The sequence below is a fragment of the Rhinopithecus roxellana genome, chromosome 12 (genome assembly GCF_007565055.1).
Source record: "Rhinopithecus roxellana isolate Shanxi Qingling chromosome 12, ASM756505v1, whole genome shotgun sequence".
NCBI classification, from domain to species: Eukaryota; Metazoa; Chordata; class Mammalia; order Primates; family Cercopithecidae; genus Rhinopithecus; species Rhinopithecus roxellana.
In genome coordinates, this window is record NC_044560.1 from 84,748,705 (window position 1) to 84,774,677 (window position 25,973).

Below are 25,973 nucleotides of genomic sequence, written 5' to 3' on the forward strand. Positions count from 1 at the left end.
AACAACATGGATAGTGGGTTACTTAATGTCCCTTCCTCCATTTATTTCTCCCTAACAGAACCCCAAACGTATTGGGAGTATGGCAATGTATCTAGCCGACCTCAGAGCTAAAGGTGGCTATGTGACAGAGCTCTGGGCAATGAAACATGGGTTGAGGAGTGCTCAGACCACTTCCTCATCCTTCTCCTTGCTTTTTCTGGAATACAGATGTGAGGACAGAGAGGGAGCAGCCTTCTCGTGATCATGAGGATGAGAGCCATATGGAAAACAGCAGAGGGAAAAATACAAGGAGCATGAGACCCGGAGGGAACCACCAAGCCAGCCCTGGACTTTCTGCCTCTGGACCTTTGATATGTGGAGAAAATAAACGGTGTGTTGTTTAAGCTTCTGCAGATGAATTTTCTGCACCTCCCAGTCAATAACAACCTAATGGCTATAGGTTCTGAAGACAGGTGTTCGTCACCACAGAAGAGTTTGCCAGTTCCTGAAACTGCAGGATAGAGTTCAGCATCTTGGAAACTGTAGACTTCCCAAGGCCTGCCCCTGCCACTTCCTGGTTAGCTAGAGGCCCTGCCATAATGCTGTGCTCCAGCCTTACCTCCCATATTCCTCCTCAGAGCATTCCTTTAAGCTCCTGAGGCTGACCTTGGCCCACCCAGCCTCAGTTTACAATGTTGCTGCCAGTGTAACTATTAGTTCCATGAAAGGAAGGGAACTCACTTTTCCTGGGCACTGCTTGAACCATGATTCCTTCTAGGGCCTTGCTGAGGCCCTAGGGAAGAGCTAGAGAATTAGCTCCTGGGGTGAGGAGGAGGGGAGGCCAGTGGGAAGGCTGAAGACCTGAGCCCCCAGGAGTTCAAGAACAGAGGCCTCCAGCAGGGACTGAGAAGGGTCAGACGTTCTGGAACTTTGGTCACTACCTGAGGTTTCATTTTGGTGGTTCGAGAGCAGTAAGTCCTTTTACTCATTCACTGACGCATTCACTCATTGATTGACTGATTCATTTATTCACTGATTCATTCAACAGTTACACACTTGCCAAGTGCTGGGCTTTGGAGGGGCATTAGCAGGCAAGATAACATGGCCACTGCCTGTAGAGACCTCAACGTTTCTAGAAAGCTTCACAGCAGACCCTGAGTACACAGACTACAATACAGTGTGATGAGGGCTCAAACCAGGGAAGCTTGGATGGGAGGCAGGAGGGGTACAAAATCCTGGCTAGCAAGGGGGCAGGGTTTGTCTTCAGCAACAGAGAAGGTGCGTGGGGATACCACACAGCCACAGCCAGATCTGGGGGAGGGGAAATGCCAGCACATGATGTGAAGTGGAGGCAGCTGTAAAAGGGAAAGGAATGAGGCTTTGGACTTGAGGAGGTTATTAAATGGTCCCCCAGACGTGAGGAGGGGCTGTGGAAGCACACGGGAAACCTCTGATCGCAGGCGTCTTGCACGGGGCCTGGCACAGAGAGGGTGTGAGTAAATGTTTGCTGAATGAATAAGTGAGTGAACAAATGGGCCAACGAGTATGTCCCTGACATTTGCACTAGCTGCTGATCACCTGCCTGGAGAATTATTTCTCAATTCTTCAGGTCTACAAAGGGAAGAGTGACAGTGATAATCCCCAAGGACTGAATAATCAAAACGCTGTTATCTTTGGCTTTGAAGTTCATGAAATGAGCTTTCCTTTCCCTCTTCCTTCCCTGCTCCCTCCCTCTCCCTCCCATCCTCATTCTCTATCTCTCTCCTGTCTCGCATTTCATTCTTTTCTAGCAAAGGTGGATTAACTTTCCTGATCAAATCAAGTGAGGTTCATGTGCAAATTGGATCACATATTTTGTGTTCATACTGAGAAGCTGCAAAAGAAAGACAGATGTGTGTAGGTAGGGGGCATCGAGGCGGGTCTGGATTTCAGTCCTGTCTACGTCTTTGTTTTTCCACGAGGCTGAGCTGAAGGGTCCTAACAAGAGGAGGCCCTGGAGGAAGAAGGCCCGAATCTCAAGCCCAATATGGGTGGAACCATCCCAGAGGAGCTCCTCCTCCAACGATCACTCATATGTTCCAACATCACTGAGCTGCTTCTCTGTGCCCAGCACTGTGCTAACTGTGGAAGAAATACACAAAGTGCTATTCCTGCTTTCGGGGTGCTCAGGAGCTATGGGGGAAATAGATTCTAAATGCAAGAAAACAAAAAGTGCTGTAGGAACAGGAAGGAGCAACACGTGATGAAGTTAGGAAGGCTTCTCAGAGAGGGGTTGTTTGGACTGTGTCTCAAAGGAGGATAGGAATTTGCCTGGAGGAGAAGGGAAGGCACACTGGAACCAGATGTGCCCAGACAGGTCTTAAAGGGCCAGGCATGTCTTTGAACCTGAGTTCAGTGTGGCTGAAGCTGGAGTTGCCCAAAGGGAGAGATGGGGCGGGGAGGCCACTGTGTGCTTTGCTGGGAGAAGGAGTTGCATTGTTGACAGAAGTTTAGCTGGTCAGAACCACCAGGGTGCTCTTTAAAAATAAGTTCTGGTACCTACCCTAGACTCACTGACTCAGATCTTTGGGGAAAAGAGCTTGGGAATCTGTGGTTTTAAAGTGTCTCCAAGGCATTTCTGATGAAATTTGGGAAAAATTATTATAGGTAGATGTTAATTAATGTTAGATTAATATTATAAGGACTGAGATAACCCAAATGCCCAAGGCAAGGTTAGCATTGCCCAAGACATCCCAGTCGAAGGGAGGGCATGGAGACTGCATGTGGAGCAGACCTGCATCACTTGCTCTGAGCCTTCTTTCCTCTGTTCCTTGAATCTACGAAGTTTCCAGGAGGATGGATTGGGGTGTCTTTATTTGTCTTACTCCTAGTTTATTGAGTACAGACATATCCTTTACTTGTCTCTCCAATAAGACTGTAAGTTCTGTTCCCACAGTGCAGAGGTGCACAGTCCATAGATGCTCAGTTAATGCTGGTGTCTTGATGTAGGTTCTTGGCCATTCCCACACCACAGCATCCCTGTTTCTCTCTTTGGGCCTTCCCATTGCCCTTGGAGGGCCCCAGTCCCTGGGACATTCCTAGCTCCTTGCCACGCCCAGGTAGCAGAAGTCCTACAAGGGAGATGGAATTATAGGAAGGATCCTCCTGTGCAGGTGCCAGGGATGCATCATAATCATTCCATGACTATGAGGAGACCAAGGGGACACATGTCCCTCTTACAGTCCCACAAGCAAATCTTTCAGCCCCTTCTCACAACAGCATCTTTCTCCCCCTGCTCCTTGTAAAGGGAGCCCTGCATTCTTAATCCCACGGCCCTCTCACTCCAGAATCTCCCTTCTATCACCATCCCTCTTCTCCTATACCTTCACTCTCTCCCTCTTTGCTTATTTTTTCCTAAGCCTATGAACATAGTCCATTTCCAATATTTTAAACACATGCCCCAAAGTAACTCCAAACTTTCTCTCTATCCTATGTCCCTCACAGGCTACTGCCCACCCTGGCCTCCACAGCCTCACCTCCCATCCCTTTGCTTCCCACCCCACTGCTGTCTGTTGCTGCCCCTAGAGCTTCACTGCAAAGTCTTCTTCCAAGGCCAAAGCCAATGTCTCCTTCTAGCACTTTCCCAGCAAGACATTTGTCATTGTTGCCATGATCAGACATGCCCTAGTTGGAAACTCTTCCTGTGCTTGCATCCCGATTCTCCTCCCGCCTCTCAGACTGCTCCTTCTCTGTTCTTTCACTGGATTTTGCTCTTTCTCCTGTCACAATGGTATTCTCAGCTCCAATCTGAATTTTCTTATTCTCTTCAGTCTTTCCAAGAAATGTCATCCATTCCTTAGGCTTCTATTCTCACCATGTGCTGAGATAACACCCAAACCTCTCTCTTAAGCCCAGATTTATCCAGAGTTTCCAGCCAGTATACCCAAATGACACTGAATGAACCACAGACATTCTAAATGCACTGTTTCCCTCCTGACCCCTGCAAAGCATCTTCCTCCATTTGTATTCCCTTTTTAACTCTCCCACTGGACCAAGTCAGAAAGCACTAAGTCATCATTCATCTGTTCACGGAATAAATATAGACCGAGTACCAACTATGTGCCTGGAACCGTGTTGGTCACTTGGGATACAATATTGAATAAGACCTCTCTTCCTCCCTCAGCTCGCACATCCAATCAGCTACCAAGTCTCACTCTATCTCCTAAATCTCTCTCATCTGTTTTCCCCTCCACATTTCCAAAGCCTTGATGGATGCCCCCATTTTTCCTACTTGGGTAACTGCTTTATCCTCCTAACTGGTCTTGCTCCTTCCAGTATCCACCTCTAAACTTCTCCATTGCTGCTACAGTAATTTTCCAAAAACTCAGATCTTCCTGCTATTGCTTTAATGCAGGAGATAGAATGACCCTCGTCCTTCCAGGCTCATTCCCTTGAGGTCAAATCCAGCCCCTTTCATCTACTCTGAGACCTTGTTCCATCCAGCAGCACAGCCCAGCTATGTAAGTGCATGGGCTTTGGATCTAGAAAGACGAGGTTTAAATCCCAGTTCTGCCACTTACTGGCTCTGTACTGCAGCTGTTTCCTAACCTTTAACCTTTCCATGATTCAGTTTCCTTATCTATCGAATAGTTCTATTAAAATCAAATTCATTGTCTTATTAAGAGAATGAAATAAAGTAATTCATATAGAGAGCTTAGCTTAGTGCTTGTCATGGGACAGGCATACAATAGGAGCTATTATTGTTGTTAACAACAGCCTAACACTGCTAGCCTTAGCAATCTGTGTTTTGAGATAAAACCCAAACTTCTGGGCCAAGCATGTGGGCTCACCATGATCTGAATTCTGCTTACCTTTCTGTCCTTACCTGCATCCAGGCAAGTTGAATTACTTCTAAGGTGCTGTTCCAAACCTCAGTGCCTTTGCACATGTGTCCTCCCTGAGATTCTGACTTCCAAGCCTTTAAGACCCTGCTGACATGTCATTTCCTTTGTGAAAACTTCCCTTATCTCCCAGTTAGCAGTTCTTCCTTGAGTTTTCCCATAGGTCTCTGGACACACCTCCATCAGCACTTATCTGCACTCTAGTATTTATTTTTATTTATAGACTTGTTCTTCACTCTTATATGCACATTCCTCAAGGGCAGAGGCCACATCTACAGTCAATGAATGAATGAATGCTCGTCTCATAAGACATACTGTGAGCTCAGAGACTGTGCTTTTTGCTGAAGGAGACATCTGGAGGTGAGTGGATAGGCAGTCCTTGGACATGCCTGCATCTCACCTGTAGGCCAGTTCCACGAACAGGGTTAGGAACACAGCATCCATTGTCCTTGCTGTTTCCCAGAAGACAGCTTCTATTCCTCAGTCTTAGACTTTGAGTTTCCACACTTAGACCCTCCTTGTTCTCCTTGTTGCATTGTATGTTCCCTGGTTCTCCTCCCACCTGGATCGGGATAGGGTTCCCTTCAGCCTTTCTGGACTCCCTCAGCACTACCTGAAGCCCACCAAGGCCGTACAGAGATATTGTGAACACCGCTCTGCACTCTCTAAGGGGGTGCTCTGCAGAGGTGCTATCTTTAGAAACCCAGGCTGGTGGGATCTCTTGCAAGGCATGTAGGGGAGTGACACTATGGAGGTCACCAGTCTCCACACACTGACCAAGGCTAGGCCTTCTGGGGGTGAATCTAATTGTTTCTTAGAAAATTCTCAGATGTCACTTAGACTTCCCCTGACACCTCACCTTCAGGTTCAAAAGATATTGGAGACAAGGATTGCAACAGTGCCCAAGAAAGAGCCCTCTAGTCAACAACTTAATATGATTTCATGGTATTAAGCCCTTCTGGTCTAGCCCCCACCCTCACCCCATGTGGCTGAAGTGTCCTTTCCCATTAACTAGGTACATCATGAAATAATTTACTTAAATGTGAATTTTTCTTTGTAAAATGTTGTGCAGAGGAAATCTGCTTCCAGTGTTCCCAGCACTATGGCTCCAGGCACCTGGACCAAACAATTTTAAAGTGTTGGGTAAAATGTTAAAAGGACAGAAAAAAAAAAAGGCAGCTTTTCCCAAGTTAGTGTTAAGGATTGAATTATAATATATCCCCCTGAATTCATATGTTGAATCCCCAATGTCAATATATTTGAAGATGGGGCTTTTAGGGAGGTAATTAAGGTTAAATAAGGTCATAAGGGTGGAGCTGTAATCCAATGGTAGTGGTGTCCTACTACCACCAGGAGGAGGAGCCATCGAAGAACACCCTCTTGGTGTGTGCACAGAGGCAAAGCCACGTGAGGACACAGCGAGAAGGTGGCCATCTACGAGCTAGGATGAGAGCCCTCACCAGAAACCGAATTTAGTCACACGTTGATCATGGACTTCTAGCCTCCAGAACGGTGAGAAAACAAATGTCCGTGGTCTAAGCTATCTAGTTGGCAGTATTTTGTTACAGTAGCCTGGGTAGACTACACTAGCATAATAAGGAATACTCAACACAATGAATGTAGGGACCCAAAATGTGATTCAGAACATAAAGCTGGCTTTGGTCTTTAGTACCTTTTAAAAATTTTGTCGATATAGCTTCAGTTTTCAGCAACTCATAGAAAAGAGGGAACAGGAGACAAAATTCAGGGCCCAGCATGATGGCGACTGTAATATGACACTTCTGATAGAGCAGGGCTAGTTAATGTGCACCCATAGTGTGAGGGTGAATTAGAAATGAGCCTATCTTCCTCCTCACCTGTCACTACCACCCTCCGGGTGGATCTGGAGGCTGACTGTTTATCTTAGACCTTGATGCTGAGTAGGCAAGAAACAATATTTCCACTGAGAATTCATAACCATAAGTCAGTTTTCACATGGGTTTGCAGCCTTCATACTACTTGAGTGGTTTAAAACCTCCATACTGAGAATGTTGTGTGAAGAGGTTTCTGGCTGGTAATGCCCCCAAGCACTAGGCAGAAGCAGATGCAAACCCTCTCTGGAAGAAACCACCTTCTACCCAGGTCTCAAAGAATTACCAGAGAGAAAATTTACCCTTTCTAACCACATAATCAAACAATATAAAACAAAGAAGGAAACATGGTTCTGGGAGCAAGAGGTGAGAAACAACAGACAGAATCAAATTTGCAAAAACTTCAGATATTGACACTAACAGACACAAAGTGTAAAATAAGCATGTTTAATTATTGAAAGAATTCAAGAATGATCTAAACATATGAGTAAGCAAGAGATTATAAAACATGACAATATGACTAAGAACGTTTGAAAAAGAATCAAATAGGGCTTCATAAAGTACAAACCATATTTGAAATTAAAATAAATCTTCAGTGAATAAATCTAACAGAGGCTAGACACAGCTGAACAGAGAATTAATGAACAGAATGAGAGAGAGGGAAAGTATGAGAGAGGTTAAGAAACACAGATGATGGAGTAAGGAAGATGAACATATCTTGTCAGGCTTCTAGAAGACAAAAAAAGAAAATAAAAGAGGTAACACTTGAAAAGATAATGGCTAAACATTTTCCCAAGCTGATGAAAGACATAATCCATCAATTCAAGAAACTTAATTAAACAGGATGAATACAAAAAATATTCACACCGGCCGGGCGTGGTGGCTCATGCCTGTAATCCCAGCACTTTGGGAGGCTGAGGCGGGTGGATCATGAGGTTGGGAGATTGAGATCATCCTGGCTAATACGGTGAAACCCCGTCTGTATTAAAAATACAAAAAATTAGCCGGATGCGGTGGCAGGCAGCTGTAGTCCCAGCTACTTGGGAGGCTGAGGCAGGAGAATGGCGTGAACCCGGGAGGTGGAGTTTGCAGTAAGCCAAGATCGCACCACTGCACTCCAGCCTGGGTGACAGAGCAAGACTCCATCTCAAAAAAAAAAAAAAAAAAAATAAAAAAAAAATAAAAAAAAAATAAATAAATAAATAAAATTCACACCTAGACACATAAGGGTGAAACTACGTAACACTAAAGAACAGTAAAAGACAGTAAGAGCAGCCAGAAGGATGTCATACAAAGCAATGACAATAAACTGACAGTGAAACCCAGAAGACACAGGAATATCTCCACGTGCAGAGAGAATGGAACTATCAACTGATAATCAAATGTCTGGTGAATACCAGCATTCTTTCAAGAACGAGGGTAAGCAGACATTTTAAGACAAAGAAAAAATTACACATTAGGTTCTATGCTCACAAACTGGGTGACAGGATCCATACCCCAACCTCAGCATCATGGAATATACCCATGTAACAAACCTGCACATGTACCCCCTGAATCTAAAATAAAAGTTGAAATCGTTTTTTAAAAGGACAAACAAGAACTAATAGAGTTTGTTATCGACAAGAAAATAAATTTTAAAGCATGTATTTGCACTGAAAGATATTCCAAAGAAAAGGACTGATGTACAAGAAGGAGTGGTAAAAAAGGAGTGGTAAAGATATGAGTAAATCTAAGTGGACAGTGGCTTTATTAAACAATAACAATAATAACTTGAGAAAAATTAAGGTAACATAATATACACACACCATAGAGTATGAATCGGAAGGAATGATTAAGTCATAGTGTCCTAAGATCCTTGGCTTTTCAGGAACATAAAATTATTGTTTAATGCTAGGCTTTATTAAGTAGGCATATTGCTATTTCTAGAATATTTTAGGACAACTTTCAAAGAATAAAAATGATTGTATAACTCACAAGGTCTAAATTCTTTAGTTAAAAGACAAATGGTCAGAGGGGATTTTGAAAATCCATAAAACACATATAAAGCACAAGGAAGTAGAAAAGTTAACAGTAAGAGAATAGGAAATATTTGTTAGACAAAGACCAAGAGAAAACTGATGCAATGGATGGAGGGAAAAAGCCTTTGAGGTTAAAAACATTACTACAGATATAAAGAGTTACTACATCATTATTTTTGAAACAGTTCAATTTACCAGGAAGATGTCTAACTCTGAGTTTCAACTTTCATGCTCCAATAACACAGTCTCGAAATACATGAAGCAAAAATTGACAGAACTTTAAAGAATAATAGGCAAACCCACCATCATATTGGAAGACTTTAATATTCCTCCATCTGCCATTGATTGATCAAGAAGACAAGAAAAATCAATGAAGATATAAAAGATACAAACACAATGAACAAACTTGATGTAACGGGCATACTAGAAAACAAAAACTGCAAAATGCAGGGTTTTTTTTTTCAAGCCTACACAGAATCTATGTGAAAAATGACCATTTCCGGTCCTAAAAGCACAAATTTCAACTGATTCAAATACAGATCAATGGTCTCTGACCACAAGATTTAGAAACAGTAGGAAAGAGACAGCTAGAAAAATCCTTTGGAAATTAAAAATACTTCTAAATAGTTCATGGTTAAAAGATGAAACAATAATGTAAATTAAAAATATTCAGAACTAAACTATAACAGAAAATAAATAACTGTAAAAATCTGTAGGTATGTAGCCAAAGTCGTCCTTAGAGGGCAATTTGTAGCCTTTGATGCTGAAATCAGATTGAAAAATAATGAACAAAGCATCAAAATGAAGATGCTAGAAAAACAACAGAATAAACCCAAGTGCATTAGAAGGAAGAAAGTAATAAAGATGAGAGCAGAAACTGATAAATTAGCAAATAAATACATTAAAAGGAATAGTAACAAAACAAAAATTCATCTTCTGGAAAGACTAACAAATGTTAAACCTCTGCCAATACCAATTTAAAAATGATATCTACTAGAAATGAGAAAGGAAATTGAAACACAACAATGGCAGGTATCATAACTATAATAAGATATAGTATATATAACTTTATATCTGATAAATTTAATATTTACTAAAATGGAGTCAAGAAAAAAACAGACGACCAAAATAATTCTTTTTTTTTTTTTTTTTTTTTTTTGAGACGGAGTCTCGCTCTGTCGCCCGGCCTGGAGTGCAGTGGCCGGATCTCAGCTCACTGCAAGCTCCGCCTCCCGGGTTCCCGCCATTCTCCTGTCTCAGCCTCCCGAGTAGCTGGGACTACAGGCGCCCGCCACCTCGCTCGGCTAGTTTTCTGTATTTTTTAGTAGAGACAGGGTTTCACCGTGTTAGCCAGGATGGTCTCGATCTCCTGACCCCGTGATCCGCCCATCTCGGCCTCCCAAAGTGCTGGGATTACAGGCTTGAGCCACCACGCCCGGCCCAAAATAATTCTTTAGTCATTACATGTATTAAGTCTATAGTCTAAAATCTTCAAACAAAGGAGACACCAGATGCAGATAGTTTTGCTGAAAAATTTCACCAAACTTTCAAGGCAAAAGTTATGCCAATCTTCCACTAATAACCCCAAAGGATAGAAATAGAAGAAATACTCTTCAAATCATTTTCTGAAGCTAGCAACATATTGACACAAAAATTGGCAAAGGCAATATGAAAAAAAAATAACAGGCCAAGCTCACTAACAAAATAGAAACAAATTACTAAACAAAATCAAATACAGGCATGTATAAAAATGACAATACTAAATGATCAAATTATGTTAATCTTAAGAATGCAAGGTTGGTTTCACATGAGAAAAGGCAATATTTGCTATACTAAGAAAATCAAGGAGAAAAATTATATGATTGTATCAATAGATATAGGAAGATGCTTCATAAAATTCAATATCCATTCTTGATAAAAGCCCTTAGCAAACTAGGATTAGAAAGTAAATTCCCCTATTCTATTATAAAAGGAGTACCTACAAATGAAAAATAAACTTCAGCAAACATCATTGATGGTGAAGAAATAAAAACATTATATTAAATATCAAACAATGACCATAGGGGTCACCATCATAATAATGACTTGATGTTATACTGGGAGGTTCCAGCCAGAACGGGCAAGAAAATAAAAAAGAAAAGGTATAAGGATTGGAAAGTAGACACAAAACCAACATTTTTTGCAGATGATGACTATCCATGTAGAAAACCCCACAGAATTAAGATACATTTTAACAAGATAGTTGCTAATATAAAAATCAAAGTACAAAATCAATTGCATTTCTAAACACCAGCAAGAAACAGGTAGAAAGTGTAATTTTAAAAGATTTGATTTATAATAGCAACAATAAATACAAGATATTTAGGAGTGAATATATTAAGAAATGCATAAAATATGTAATGGAAAAAATTATACAAATTTATTGCAAGCCATTAAAGAAACCCTAAACAAAGAGATATACCATACTCATGGACTGGAAGACTCAGTATCAAAAATATATCACTTCTTCTCCAATTAATCTGTAGTTTTGATAAAATTAAAATAAAGATTCCAACAGGTTATTTTGTGGATCTTGGCAACATACTTGTAAAATTTACAAGAGAGAACAAAGGGCGCAGGAAAAAGAAAAACTAAACAGGTAATAAATACGAAAAAATGTATGTAGAAGTGCAAAACTACATACAATAACTTAGATAAATCTTAGGAGCATAATTTTTAGTGAGGTTGATTAAGAATACATACATGATTACATTTATATGAAGTTCAAATGCTAGCATACTAAGCAATGTATTTTTAGAGATACACACCTAAGTGCTAAGTATAAAGAAAAGCAAAGGAATAATAAACACACAGTTGAGGTAATAGTTACCTCTGAGGGTGTAGGGAATGGAACAGGATTGGTGAGGAACCTGCATCACTAAGGTAACTGATTTTCTTTTCCCCTTAAGCTGGATGATGGCTGCACAGGTGTTTGTTGTATTGTTGTTCCTTATGTTTTGCTTATATTTTATATTCTGCTTTTTATCCACTCGATATTAATTTTAAAAACTTAAAAGAACTGTCTGCAGAGAATCTACCACCAGTAAGTTCTGAGTTTGAAAAACCTTGTAGGCCAACTGTTCCCAACCTAGCCCTGCCCACAGAACACCACCCTGCTCCCCAAGAGCCTTACCTTGGCAGGGTTCAGTGCTGTGATGATCCACACACAGTGTGCATTGTTGTCATACTGAATGGGGAAATTGGGGGAGGTGATGATGCCCGAGGGGCCTCGAAGGTGGGCATCACACATGCGGGCTGCAGAGGAGATGAAAGACAAGCCTTTGAGTTAAGACTAGGTCCAGTTCCCCTTCTTGCCTCCCACTCCCAGCCCAGAAGACACTGCATCTATACAGTTCCCACTCTGGACACAACCTTCTGCTTCCTGGGTCCTTCCCCTACAGTTCTTGGGAGGCTTGAAGGGAAGCCGCAGTGCCTGGAGCACTGTGACTGCCATTCTGTAGGCAATGATGAACTTCCAAGGCAGGCTAAGCGACCCCTCTGCATGCCCCACTTATCCCCACACCCAACTCCACTATGATCATGCAATTCCTCTTTGTCAAGAGTGTGTGGGCCAGAACCTGTTGGGTGACACAAAGCCAGGGGGATCCCGGGCACCTGTGGACACCTAAGCAGCCCACGCCTTACTCTGCTGACCTGTTTCCCAATTTGTACTCCAATTCTCCAAACCAGCTGAGTGCTGGTGTGGACCTAACGCAGCTTAACTAGGAGTCTGACCTCATTTCAGGTTCTGCCTGCCCCTCAGTTCCTTCCTCCATGACCCCCCTCAGTCCTCCTGAAGAGGAATTTTAGGATATCCTTGTCAAGGCCACTCCATTAGGTCACAGAATGTCTGTGCCCAAGAGCTCTGCCAAGGCCCCTGACTCGGCTCAGTGCCAGGCACCCAGAGTGATTTCAGTGCTTCCCAAATCTGTCTCCAAACTCAGCTTATCCCTGAAACCGGCTTTTGACTGGAAGCATAAAGATTCAAGGTGAATTAGAAGTACTCTACTCAAGTAGATATAAAGTGTTATCAATCACAGCTTAATCTAATTAAGCTCTTTAAAATAGCTTCTAAACTAATTAGATTAAGTAGTGATTGATAACAGTTAAGGTACTACATTGTACCTAGGTATTCGCTTTCTTTAAAAATGTGTGTTTAGTTCTAGCCACTTCATTCTTTAACGTTAGTGCTCAGCTATTTTAATAAAAGGTTCTAAGAGCCTGTTCTCATGCTGCCCACATGGCAATTTATCCTAATTGTAGACAAAGTGCCTAACAGTAAAGAAATAGTGAGCAAACTCAGCAAGCCTAACTATATAAAATGAAAGTGGTGTCAAACCTGGTTTCCTCTGATGGGGCCAAATATCCTAGAGCTCCTTGCCATGTGTGGAAAGGGCCATGATAAACCTTTCCCAGGGCGCCCTTCCTAGGAGGGTCTGGGAAGCAGGTTCTGCAGCTCCCAGACATAATGAATCTCTTCTCATTTCATGCACTCATCCCTGTGCTCAGCTCATTTATTCTAACATTTATTGAGTGCCTATTATGGGCCAGGAAAAGTGTGGGGAGAAAAAAGTGTCTGACACAGCCCCTCCTTTCTGAAGGGCCACGGCAAGTGAAGGGAGCAGCTGGAAAAACATTCACCATCAAGCAGAGCAGGTGTTGTCAGAGGGTTATTTGCAAGGGGCTTTTGGGTCAGGTCTGTTACCTCCTCTTTGTTAGCTCATCACCTCCCGGGAGATTTCTTCTCACTCTAGTCCTGCACTGAAAGGATCTGCTCCTCCCTCATCCTGAGCTCAAGAATCTGTTGAATCAAGTTTGAACAAATCCCAGGGGAATCCCCACTCCATTTCCCCATGTATATCTGATTGCTCCTTTCCTTCTGTACTGAGAAATAGATTCCTAGATTGCACTTGATACAACTGGGCCCTATGGCAATGTGGCATGGTTAAAGCGAGATCAGGCTTTAAAATTTACGAACTTAGCCTTCTGGATATAAATTCATTTGCTGGTCGTTTAAGTCCGGATGAGTTAGAAAATCTCTCTGATTTTGTTTCTTCATCTGTAAAATGGGACAAATGATACCACTTCATTGAGATATGGTGAGGATGAAATTATACGAGATGATGGATGTGAAGGTTCAGTCCAGGGCCTGGGATGTGGTCAATATTCAACCATTGGGACCAGAGATCATCAGACTCCCAGCGCCATGTCTATTCTGTTTCTCTATGCCCAGGATTTCTCTCAAGGCTAAGGATCCTTTTTCTGCCTTTCCTGAAGTTTCTTGACACAGGTTTTTTTTTTCCCCCACAAGTACACTTGAGACTGACAATATTACTAAACAAATTAGAATAAGATAATCAAAGCCCTGATTCCATCCCACCTTTGCAAAGAGGACCTGTGGACTCAGAACTCTAGCCCTGCAGAGAATCCTTACAAAACTCCACCAGCACCATCTTACACCTCTTCTGGAAAGTCAGATTTTGCTGCCAAAAGCCCTCATCTTCAGACTCAATTTATCTTGTATTTGTTTCCAAGAATTAGATGGTATATTTGCAGTCTGTTGAAACATGCTGAAGGTAATGAGAGAGAACAGGCCAAAAAGGCATTTACCACTTTAAGGGCTTAGAGGGGTTTAATTAAAATATTACAGTCTGCAGATAGCATAGAACACCTTAAACTAGGTTCAAAATGAAGCATTAGTTACTTTTTTCCTCTGCTATCTGGGCAAAGTCGGGGTTCTGTGGACAGACAGACAGACATCATGCTCAGCAGCCAGCTCCATGGGATCCCACCAACAGATAGAAAGCTCATCACAGTGACCCAGATGGGCTGGCAAAATGGTAGGTGCTCAATGTCTCACTAAATTAATGAACATATCATTTTGTTCCTCTATTGGCCTTTTTCCTTCAAATGTTCTTCTGGATCGCTTTCAGAAGAGACTTCTCTGAGATCTTCCATGCCTGAGCTCAGCAGCCACTCCCATTTTTCCTCCGGACATTACCATATAATAGGAACAGTATCCCAAGGGACCATAGGGAGCTACCACCTGGACCCACAGCCAGTTCTGACACTGAAACAACATGGTGCTAAAGAAGGGAACTGCTCCAGGTGCAAGTGTCTCTAGTCTCATATCTTCTCTCCAAATCTGATTCCTATGCTGTTCCATGCTGCCTTCCCTTGCTTCTCCTATTGACCTTCCTCCCAACCCTTTCCACAGTCCTCTGGAACCACCTCCCACTACCAATTCTAAGGAAAACAAATCCTACTTGTAGCTGCAACATCTTTTGGAACCTCCTGCTCCCACCACTGCCTTGACTGAAGCCCATCTTCCCCTCTTACGCTACTGCCTCCTATGCAGCCCTCTGTAGTCAAGATCTTGCTCCCACCCTCAAGTATCTCTTTCACAGTTGTTTTCTGAACCTCCAGTAGAATTCATCTTTCCCTACTGAGACCTCCACTCTGTTGACAGCAATATCTCCTCTCTACCCATCAGCTACTTCTGTCTTTTCTTCTGTCCTTATGCAACTTTGATCCCACGGGCCACCATTAGGCTCATTTTCTTGCTTGTCCCAAGTACCTTTCTTCTTCCTCTTTTAGTCAGTTGCCTAGAAGACATCAGTTTGGAATGAATCCCTCTACCTGCCTTCTCCATACCTGCCACCATAGAGTTGAGTTTTGCTGTGAAAAAAGTCACGAGTAAGAAGATGAATGTCTATTATAAACTCCTCATTACTCATCTCAAAAAAATCCTAGCTATTGCCCAGTGACCCTACCATTTAGCTCTATTAGCTCACTCTCTCATTCTGCTCAAAGACTTTTTCATGTGTTCTAGACATCCCTTGAACATCTTCCTCTTCCTCTTATCTCCCCTTACTTTTAGCTGATGACTTTGGCTCTCTCTTTGGAGGGAACAGAAGCCATCTAGCAGGCAGGTCCTTTGTCCTACTCTCTAAAAATGCAATCCTCTATGCATATGTACTCAATTCCTTTTTCCCTCCTGTTTCAATGGAGCGATGCCCCTTCTTTTGGAGGCCAGTGCCTTCTTATGAGATCTGACACCCTGCTCTTCCTCCAACTCATGATCAACCACGTTTATAGCCATACCCAGGTCCCTGCTATCCTGGGAGCCAGGGAAGTCCAACTCACAGATTTTAAACCCTGTCATTCCATTCTTTCCCCCACTGCCTGTGTTCCCAGCAGAATGACTTTGGTCTCAATGCACCATTGTCCTACATTATAGGCCTCTCTAGCCTTCTGGCTCCCACGTTCATCCCATCTATTGATCCTCGCCTGACCCCTCTTCCCTCACTACCCAATCTGGACCTCAAGACCACTCACCAATACCTTCATCTTCCTCAACGCTCTCATATCTGCTTGGTGAAATGCCTGCTTTCTATCAATTCTACCACTCACCTTTTCTCTCTCTAATCCTGGGGGCTGGGGGGCTACCAGGAGAACTGTGGTATCACCACAGATTCATGGTTTGCCATCACAATAGAAACTTTAGCCACGTCTATCATTTCCCTTGTCTTCCTTCACCAGTTCCTTGCAGAAACAAGTTCAAACATTCAACACTTGGTTGAGTCACTAACCCCAATGTTTACTTTTCAGTTGTGATTATACTTCACCTCTCTGGAGTATCTGACACTACTGATCTTTCTCTCTTTGTGAAACTCATATTCTTTGGCTTCAGTGATGCTTTTTGGCTTTTCTCCTACCTTTCTGACCGAATTTCTTCTTAGTTTTCTTCTTCTCCACTAACTTTTAAAAAGTAGTTGTTTAAATCTAGGGTACATGGGAGCTTTTTGCACATTAATTGCAACTTTTCTGTAAGTTTAAAATTATATCAAAATAAAAAGTTACCCAAACAAAGTGGGGAGTGGAGGGGGAGTTGTTCTGCATGGTTCCATCCAATATATTGACTCCGAAGGATGTCCAGGTACAATTTTCAAGTAGAAGTAAGACTCAGCCTTTGGAGTCAGGGTTTGAAATTCAGCTCAACAGATGTAGCTTTGTGCCCTTGGGCAAGTTGGCTGCCCACTCTAAGCTTCAGCTAAACATAAAATATGGTTATTGCCACTTTACTCATAAAGAAGTTATGAAAAATGCCTAGTGCAATGCTATATACAAGTATACATAATTTAATAAATAAGAGCTTTATCATTAGCACATATAGATAAGGGACTCAGGGACATTCTCAGGGTTCGAATAATGGGGCATGCACTCTAGTACAATCAGTGTGTGTCATCCAGGGAGAATAAGTGGAGGGGAGAAGACAGGAGAGAGGAAAGAAGAGAAGAGATTTGAAAATAGAACTCCGGATAACAATTATGTTTAAGGAGTAAAATCAGAAAGCTGATCTAATGAAATCCACCAAGAAGACAGCCACCTGTAATTATCATGGCATTGAATCCACCCTGGTTTGTGCCATATTTCCCCTGTTTCACTCCCCTTTTACAGATGAGGATAAAGATTCATAGTGTTTCAGTGATTTTCCCTGTGCCATATGGTTAATAACAAAGTTGGAACTTTAACTTAGGTCTCTAAGTCCCAAGCTTGGTATTCTAGCCACCCAGAGGCATATATATATATGTGTGTGTATGAATACATACACATAAAATATGTATATACATATATACATATAAGTGTGTGTATATATAAATATATAAAATATGTATATACATATATATACATATATACATATGTATATGTACATGTGTATATGTACACATATGTATGTGTATATGTATGAATTTAGCCACTAAGGAAAAATAATATATAATTTTCTGTTAATTATTTACTTTGTGAATCAGTAACTGTAAGAATTTCATCTGGGCCTGGTACTCAGTCCCTAAACTCCATCGACACCAATTTGTGATCACAAGAAATCAGAGCTGGTTGTTAATTTGGTCCTCTCACTATACCAGTGGTTTACAGTGTTCCCTGGAACCCCAGGGGTACCAGGACTCAAAGGCTACTAAAAATGGTGGTGGAGGGGAGACTAGAAATCCCCTGACCCAACTTTAATCAGAGAAGCTCCACTTGTATCTGTTTTATTTATTAGGGTTCTGCAAAAACATTTTAAAATATTGGGCTCCATATGTAAAATAAGTCTGAAAAGCTCTATATCTGTGGACTCTGCCTGTATCTGGGGCTGAACAGAATTAGTTTAACAGTGTTTCACATTGCCCTCAATCTCCTTTGTGTGATGAAAATTTTCTAGGAGTCAAATCAGAAGCTTACTTCTTCTGATGGGAGGGAAAGAAAAGAAAGGCCTGTGAATGCCTGATTTCATATCTCAAAATGAGGGCACAGTCCCATATTGTTCATTCATTTCAATCACTGATTCATTCAGGTGGTCTTCAAACATTAGCTGAGAACCTATTATTTGCCAGTCCCCGTGTTTTAGTAGAATTAATTGTGTGGGAAAATGAGTATTTCTAATCAAATCATATTTTAACTGCATTAAAGAAAAAAATAATACCATTATTATGGTAAAATCCTTTTTCGAATGTGATCTTTTGGTAACCTGCTTGTTAGTGGAACTTCTTGGAATGGAAAGAGTTTCGTTTGTTTTTATTCTTAAGGTGGGGTTCACCTAAACTCTCCCAAAAATCACAGAATAGTAATTGCAATTAATTAAAAACAAAAGATTTTAAAATAAAAACCTTAAAAATTGCCAAAATAAAGAGAGCCTTAACTCTAATATCTATCTCAGCCCTGGGCCATCAGGTAAGCCCAGGACAGATCATCCAAGTTCAAACCCAGGAGACTCAGCCGTCTCTCTTTCTCCTTCACAATGGCCTATAGGAGGCGGGCAAAAAGAGAGAAGAAGGCAGGAACGTTAACCCATGTTGAGAATGTACCCTCCACCACTGTCAGGGCTGGTCACTTTCTAGAAAATGCCTTGCTTAAATTTCATCATCAGTAGGCGGGGAAGATTTTGTTTTCCTTGTTCACAAATGAGGGCCCTGTGGCTAAAAAAGATGAAGGAACCCGCCCAGGGCCAGCAAGCTAAAAGGTGTCAGAGTTGTGATCTAGATCAAAGTCCATGTGACTCCCAAACTCTATGATTGCAATAGGATTAGACAAGACAGCTTCTAAAAGAGCCCGCAGCAACCAGAGGCTGAGGTTTGCTCCAGGGCTTGAGGAAGCTTATGTGGACAGCACCCAGCAGGTTAAGCTGAACATGTGTGCACGTAAGCCTCATAGACGTACTAGCATCACTTTTTTTTTTTTTTTAAACTTTATGATCTACGGTACATGTGCACAAAAGTGCAGGTTTGTTACATATGTATACACGTGCCATGTTGGTGTGCTGCACCCATTAACTCGTCATTTACATTAGGTATATCTCCTAAGGCTATCCCTCTCCCCTCCGCACTACCCCCATCCCACAACAGGCCCCAGTGTGTGATGTTCCCCTTCCTGTGTCCAAGTGATCTCATTGTTCAACTCCTACCTATGAGTGAGAACATGCAGTGTTTGGTTTTCTGTTCTTGTGATACTTTGCTGAGAATGATGGTTTCCAGCTGCATCACTTCTAAACAAGGACTGCTTCATCTAGCCCTCAAAGTAACCCCACAAGGTAATGTTCTATTATCACCACTTTTTGGCAGGAAAAAAGAGATTCAGAGAGGTGAAACTGGCCCAAGGGCCCCAGCTAAAAATGATGATGGTTGGATTTGTATCATGATTTCCTTTTGTTTTACAGTAGCAGGTGATGGAATGAGATGACCATGTGAAAAAGTCCCAGCCCAAGGCTTAGTGACAATGCAGCAGAGAATTCAGACTTCAGTGGGTCCAAATCATTGGAGAAAACGATGAACACACTTTTTCAGCCACAAATTTCCTTCAGGCCAAAACACCACCCTCAGCATGTTCATGTAAACAATCATCATCTCTTGAGAATTAAGAGAACAACCTTACTCCAGTAAAAAGGTCTTGAGAAGAGACCAGATCCCACCACTGCCTAAAAGCATTGTCATCCTGGCTTCTCAAAAGGAATTCTGAAACCACAGATGGGCAGGGGTCCCTTGGTCCTCGGACTTGATAATTCTATGCCTCTCTGCACAGCTGGTATCTGGGCTCCCTGGCATTGGAGTGGTATGTTATTCAATGAGTCATTCATTCCATCATCCACTCAACATCTGTTACTGAGTACCTACTATGTGCCATGCCCCATTTTAGGCAGTGAACAAAACAGAAGTCCTTGCCCTGTAGAGCTCATATTCTACTGGCACGAGGATATTTTGTTTTTCTTCTAGCGCTTTTCAATTCATAAAGTGCTTACATATTCACAACTCCATTCAATCTCCTCATTAAACAGAAGAAGGGTAGGGTATGTACTATTAGCAACATGTAGAGGTAAGAAAGGCTTAGGGAAAATGGGTGATTTGCCCAATTGCTGAGAGTTATGACAAGAATTCTTTTTTGTTGTTTGATTTTTGAAAAACATAGTAGATATGTAGAATCCTTGAGATAATATAGCTAAAATCAGTGAAAATGCAAAGAACATTATAAACTGTGGAACATGGCTACCTCAAAGTTGAATGAGGATGTAAGGCTTATTTGGAAGATGGTATAGTGACACTCTTCTAGATTACTTATAGACTCAGTTTAACAACAGGGTATGGGTTTCGGCTCCAACTCTGTCCCTTTCTCAGTATAATAAGGATATATTATTTTTCCTAGATCCTCTTACTCTGCATGAATTTCATCTTGATGCATATGCCAAAGAGAGGCAAAGAATCTCTTTCTTAGATCAGAAGGATCCAGAATGTAACTTTGTAGTGGGCAACATATCTTCTCTTCTAAAGGGGCACTCAAAAGAGTTGGCTTTTAAAGACCATCTAACAGCCTAGTGCACAGGGGCGCTCTCTGCTGGTTTCCTGGGGGATGAGGTCAGGGGCTTCTCTACCACAGAAGCAGCTGCACCCCTGCCTCAAAGCAGGAATATGCTTGGCTCTGTTATTTTAAGATTATTTGGGGGATAGGGGCTAGGCCAGCCCAGGCTTGGCTCATTTGATACCTGGGGATGTAGTGGCAGGGCCCTGGGGAACAAAACACCCAGGTGGGGTGTTAGAAGCATATCATTACTACACAGGTAAAAACACTCTTGCAGAAGTGACAAGTCTGTCTGTTGCAATATGGGGAAAGAAACAAGGGCATGGGATAGAGGTTTCAAGATGTGTGTGTGTTATAACAGAGGGATTCAAGGTGACTGTATAAAAGGTGACTGACTTCCTTTCCTATCTAGGTGTGGTTCACTATCTGTTCAATGAGATAGCAAGCTGTTTCTTATGTGCCTCCTCCATTAGACTGTGAGGTGCATACAGGGCAAGCACCACAATGCTTATCTTCCCCACCTCTGTATCTCCTGATCCTAGAACAGGCCTTGATACTGAGAAAGGGCTAGATAAGTATGCTTATTGGTAAATAAATGCAGGGAGGGAGGGAGGGAAGCCAGTCTGCTTGAGAGCCTGGGCCTCAGTTGCTGGGAGCTGGGCTTCATCCTCCATGCCCAGCCAAACTCTCTGGCCAGCCTCCCTTCCCCAGGGCACCCTCACCTCGGCAGACTGGCCTGTGGTCGCTCCAGGCTGCAAACATGTCGCTCACTTTCATACAGGTGATCCGCTTGGACCCTTGCAGGTCATAGCCCTCGTTGCAGGTGAACTGGATGCTGGATCCTAACCTGGGAGACAAGTTGTGTCTGTGAGCTCCATCCCTGGGCCTGCCAAGCCCCACCCCGAGTCCTTCCTGATTCCATAAAGAAGCCCCACCTGTTATTTTTCCTTTGGGCCCTTAATCTCTGCGTCCACTGTTTTATCACTAAAAATCTCCATTGGAAGGAACATCTGCTCTTCATCTTCTTTTTTGAGACCGTTTAATGGTTTTAGAATTGAGTTAAAAGGTGACTTTGTGAGCAAAACAGATCCTCGGAGATAAGCACCAGTTAGGGCAGCTAAGAGTGGGTGGATGATAGCCATAAACTTTAAGGAAAATGGTCTCCTAGATTATTGCAGGCGTGAGTTGCCTGCTGGCGTATCATTGCTGAGATGGTGGCCCTTTGTACCCTGGGTGCATAGGTTTTCTGGATAACATGGGCAGTCTAACGTTCCCTCCTCCCACTAAAGCATGAGCACTGTGCCAAGGACTGAACCAGGAAGGAATGTCAAAGCCATAGCTCTTCTCCAGAAACTGTTCCTACATCCATGCCATCCTCTCCATTTCCACCTGCAGGAAGTCCAGCCCCTGTCTTCCTCCCAGCCAGGCCACCCCACCCTTCTTGCAATCAGAAAATTCCCAAATAGATCTTACCTGAAATCCGAGCCTAGTCTTTTGCCCCTTTCAGGTATGCCAGGGTCTGGACACATATTATGTCCTTGGGACACACCAACCTGAGTTACTACAAGGCAAAAAAAAACAAAAAACAAAAAACAGCACACACAGAGATGGACAGTCACAGGGAGGCACCAGTTGGGGCAATGTCTCAGGGTGGGAGGTGGAGGCAGAGACAGAATGAGGCCCTGCTTTGCTGGGGCTGTGTGGGGTAGCCAGAGTCTACTGGCCTGGGGTTTCTTGAATGTGCAAGATAGGAAGCTGCTTTTGACAAAGTCCTTTGTGAGCAAAGTCATCACGAGTGTGTGGGCTCAGAGACAGGCCCTCCATGCCAGCCACCACCTGCTTCCCTCGTCCCACACGAGCAGCCAGAGGTGGACCGTCCACAGACCCTGGTGACCTCCCACCCACGCCTATGCTTCAGATCTGGGGTAGAGACTCTAGATGAAATGAACCCCCCACCTCAGCCCCAGATGGAGAAATGACCCAAAGAAAGTTAAATAAAAGGTGGTTGCATGATCAGAAACGGTAAAGAATGTAAGAGAAAGCTGCAGTCAAAGTTTAAAGCTGGGACTTTAGCTCAAACACAGACATTTCTTTTGAGAAGCCTCTTCCCATCAGATACTTCTCGAACCAGAGTAAGCAGTCACCAGAGCATCCCCTACCCAGTGCCACCCATCAAGGGCACCGGGCAGAGATGGCACCTGTGATGGTTCTGGTAGGTGGTGCAATGCTCTGACACTTGCCAGCGCCAGAGTCCTATTTACAAAAACCATATGCACAGTTGTCTTGGCTAGAGGAGAAGCTTGGTCAGGGCAGCAGATACACATACAGTAGGGAGGGTAGGCAACCCTTTGGCCCCTGCCTGTTCCTTTTTGTCGGGATGCTGGTACTGAAGAGGCTGGATTCCTGGCTTTGAGGATGACCAGGAGCTGGGGCCAGGCACACAGCCTGGTCGGAGGAGTTCCACTCAAAGCCTCACCAATCCCACGATCCCAACAGCAATGTCTAGATGGGTTCCAGGACATCTGGACAGCATTTGGCATTCTCTGACTTTGCGTACGTATGTCCCCCCATCCCATTCAATGTCCCATAAGGTGAACAAAGCACTCCATTACTCACCCACCCACTCGCTCACATAGGTACACAACAAGCATTCATTGAGCACCTACTGTGTACAAGGCTTTATTTGAATACCATGAGAAATGTGAAAGGTAGTCAGATAAGACCACTGTCCTCAAGGAGTTTCCAGTTGAGTGAGGACATAAACCTTGGAAGCAGACAGTGGGACCACAGTGGGGAGGGATGAAGGATGCACCAGCGTGTGAGGCTGCCTGGAAGAGGTGGCATCGAACATGGGCCTTCTGAGCTAATAGGATTTAGACACATGGCAACAGAGATGACAAAGATAGGCACGAGGAGTGACGTGGAAACCTGGAAAGAGCATGAGTGTTATGCAGTGTGACCAGAGTAGGAGGGAGGGTGAAGAGTGACAAGGAAGAGTGGATGGTGAGGTTTCATTTCAGAGATCAGACTTTTACGGGGTTCGAGTCTGATCCTGAAAACGATGGGGAGCCGCTGGAGAGTTCTGGTGGGGAGAAGGCGTGGTGAGACCCGCTGGCTCAAGGGTGGGCCAGTTACCTAGAGATGAGTTGGGAAGTTTTATGATTATTCAGGCTGAGGACAAGAGCCTGGAGTGAGGCTAGACATGAGACAGCAGGAATGGATGTGGCAAAGAAAAAATCCCTGGGACTCACAGGGGACCTAGGGTATGAGGAGAGGGAGCAGGGCATTTCCAGGTCCTGGGTACCTGTGAGGATGCAGGTAGTCTCATAGAAGGTAAGGAAGGTGGGGAGCTCATTTCAGACTCACTGAGGGAGTCTACAGTTAGAGGCCTGGAGTAGACCATGTTTAAACCTCCAGGTAGCCCAGGCTATGGCTGGCCACGGAACCTGAGGATTTGGACAGACTGCATGCTCAAGCCAGACACAGGCATCCTCTTGGTTGTGTGCAGTGAGCAGAGCCTTTTGGGTAGCTTCCCTTTGCCTGACATTCTACACGGCACGTTCAAGCCAGTTACCCCTACCCCTACTTGTCTCTTACCCCCATCCTCTTCCTTGCCAAGCCTCTATCTCCAAAGCTTTCACATCCTGCACCATTCCCACCAGTCCAGACACCTCAGGCTGGGAAAGTAAGATGGAAGTGCCATTCCCAAAGCAGAGCAAGCTCCTGCTTCCTGGAAGCCTCGGTGTTTTGCAAGTAATGGAACGGAGATAACTAGGGGGTCCTCTAAGGCACCCAGAGGGTGGGAAGGAGGAGGAAGCCTGAGCTTCCTTATCTGCTGATAAGCCAGATCCCTCTATGGCTTCACAGCGACCCATCCCTACTGCAGACTTCCCAGCTAAGCACCCACCTTCTTTAGATCCTCTCTAGTCAACCCTGTGGCCCACGAGTCATACCCATCCCAAAGTCTCTGCTGACCACTTCAATGGGAACCACATAGCCCCCTTGCAGCATGTGAAGAACATATAGCAGTTCCCTGTCCCCTTCTCTTGCCCTCTCATTCAGTATTGACATCACCCAGGAAGCAGAACGAACAGAAGGCTGCCCCAGATGGGGCTGGATTCAAGAGGCAAGACCATGGCAAAGCCCACCCACCAAGCCACAAGCCCCCAACAGACAGAGCAGAACCTACCACCTCCCCTTTCCTCAGCCAGCCCCAAATGAAACCCAGGCACCATCCAGAAAGTCACAAACCCAGTGGTGACGCGGCTCACACCCAGCCAGTGCCCCCTTCCAGGGAGGACTGAGCAGGGAACAGTGGTCCCCTGAGGATCTTCAAGCTTCTCCAGGAAACAAGCAAACTTAAATTTCAGTGATCAGTTTACTGTCTGAATTACGGAGGCAAGAGGTGTTTCTCCCTTTCTTTTTTTTTTAATTCCAGCCTTCTCTGCCTACTCAAAACCAACTGCTTGTGTTTATAGCATTGCTTTCCTATTGGCTACTGAGGGACAGGAACGGGGAGTAATCCTTACTCTACTCTGGGAGGGCCACTATGGTGAGGGAGAAGCTGCAACATGCTCAGGAAGGCAACGCCTTCTACCCAATGCAGGGAGTCACAGGTGGGTGGGTGGTCAGAACCAATGGCAAGGGTAAAGGTAGAGAGTTGGGTCCACTCTCCCTGTGAACTTCAGGACAGCTGTCCACAGGGAATTTGGGCAGAACACAGAGGGCCAGCCACCTGCAGACACGTGGCTACCTGGGTCAGAGGCAGCTGGAGTCACACACCCATTCTTTCTGAGGAACTCTTAGAATGGAGGCTAATATCTTCTTGATAGAGATATGTATATTTATTTTTCAAAGAGCATTTGTACTCTTTCATTAGAACAGGGTTTCTCTTTATCTTCCTGAGGGAGTTTTTGGCATCTTCATTAGTCTGCTTAATGAAAACCCTGAACCCTGTCTTCAGAAAAATGCACCCCCCACAGCATCACGTGTACTTTTTTGGCTAGTCTGTGGGCCTCCTGAAGTCCTAGGTCAACAAGACCCATCTTAGATCCAGCAACACTCTTGGGAGGAAGGCAGGGGAGGGTTTTGCATTCCCATTTTACAGATGTGAAAACTGAAACATTGGTGTCTGGGGTAACATGCTACCTGAGGACACAATTGGGATAAACATTTGATCTCCTAAGTCAGGGCCATTTCCTTAAGTTTGCCTGTGGCTCCAGGGCAAACTGTGAAATTAAACCATGCCTGCCTCAGTTCATTGGGTCTCCTGTGGCTACAGAAAGAAAAAGACTGAGAGGGTCAGGGACATGGCTTGAGCCCTCTGCAGATTCCTGGCCTGACCCTGGGCTCTCTCAGCA

The 25,973-nt window shown here is 43.7% G+C and overlaps 1 protein-coding gene across 1 annotated transcript in view; it reads right to left on the reverse strand.

Moving 5' to 3' along the window:
* Positions 1-25,973, reverse strand: part of CSMD2 (CUB and Sushi multiple domains 2) — a 654,766-nt gene that overhangs the window by 272,811 nt on the left and 355,982 nt on the right. Inside the window, exons 8-10 of the mRNA XM_030943020.1 lie at positions 22,087-22,174; positions 21,336-21,460; positions 11,900-12,021 (exon numbers count right to left, since the gene is read on the reverse strand). Of these exons, the coding sequence (XP_030798880.1) occupies positions 11,900-12,021; positions 21,336-21,460; positions 22,087-22,174 (335 nt within the window). The remainder of the gene's footprint in view (positions 1-11,899; positions 12,022-21,335; positions 21,461-22,086; positions 22,175-25,973) is intronic.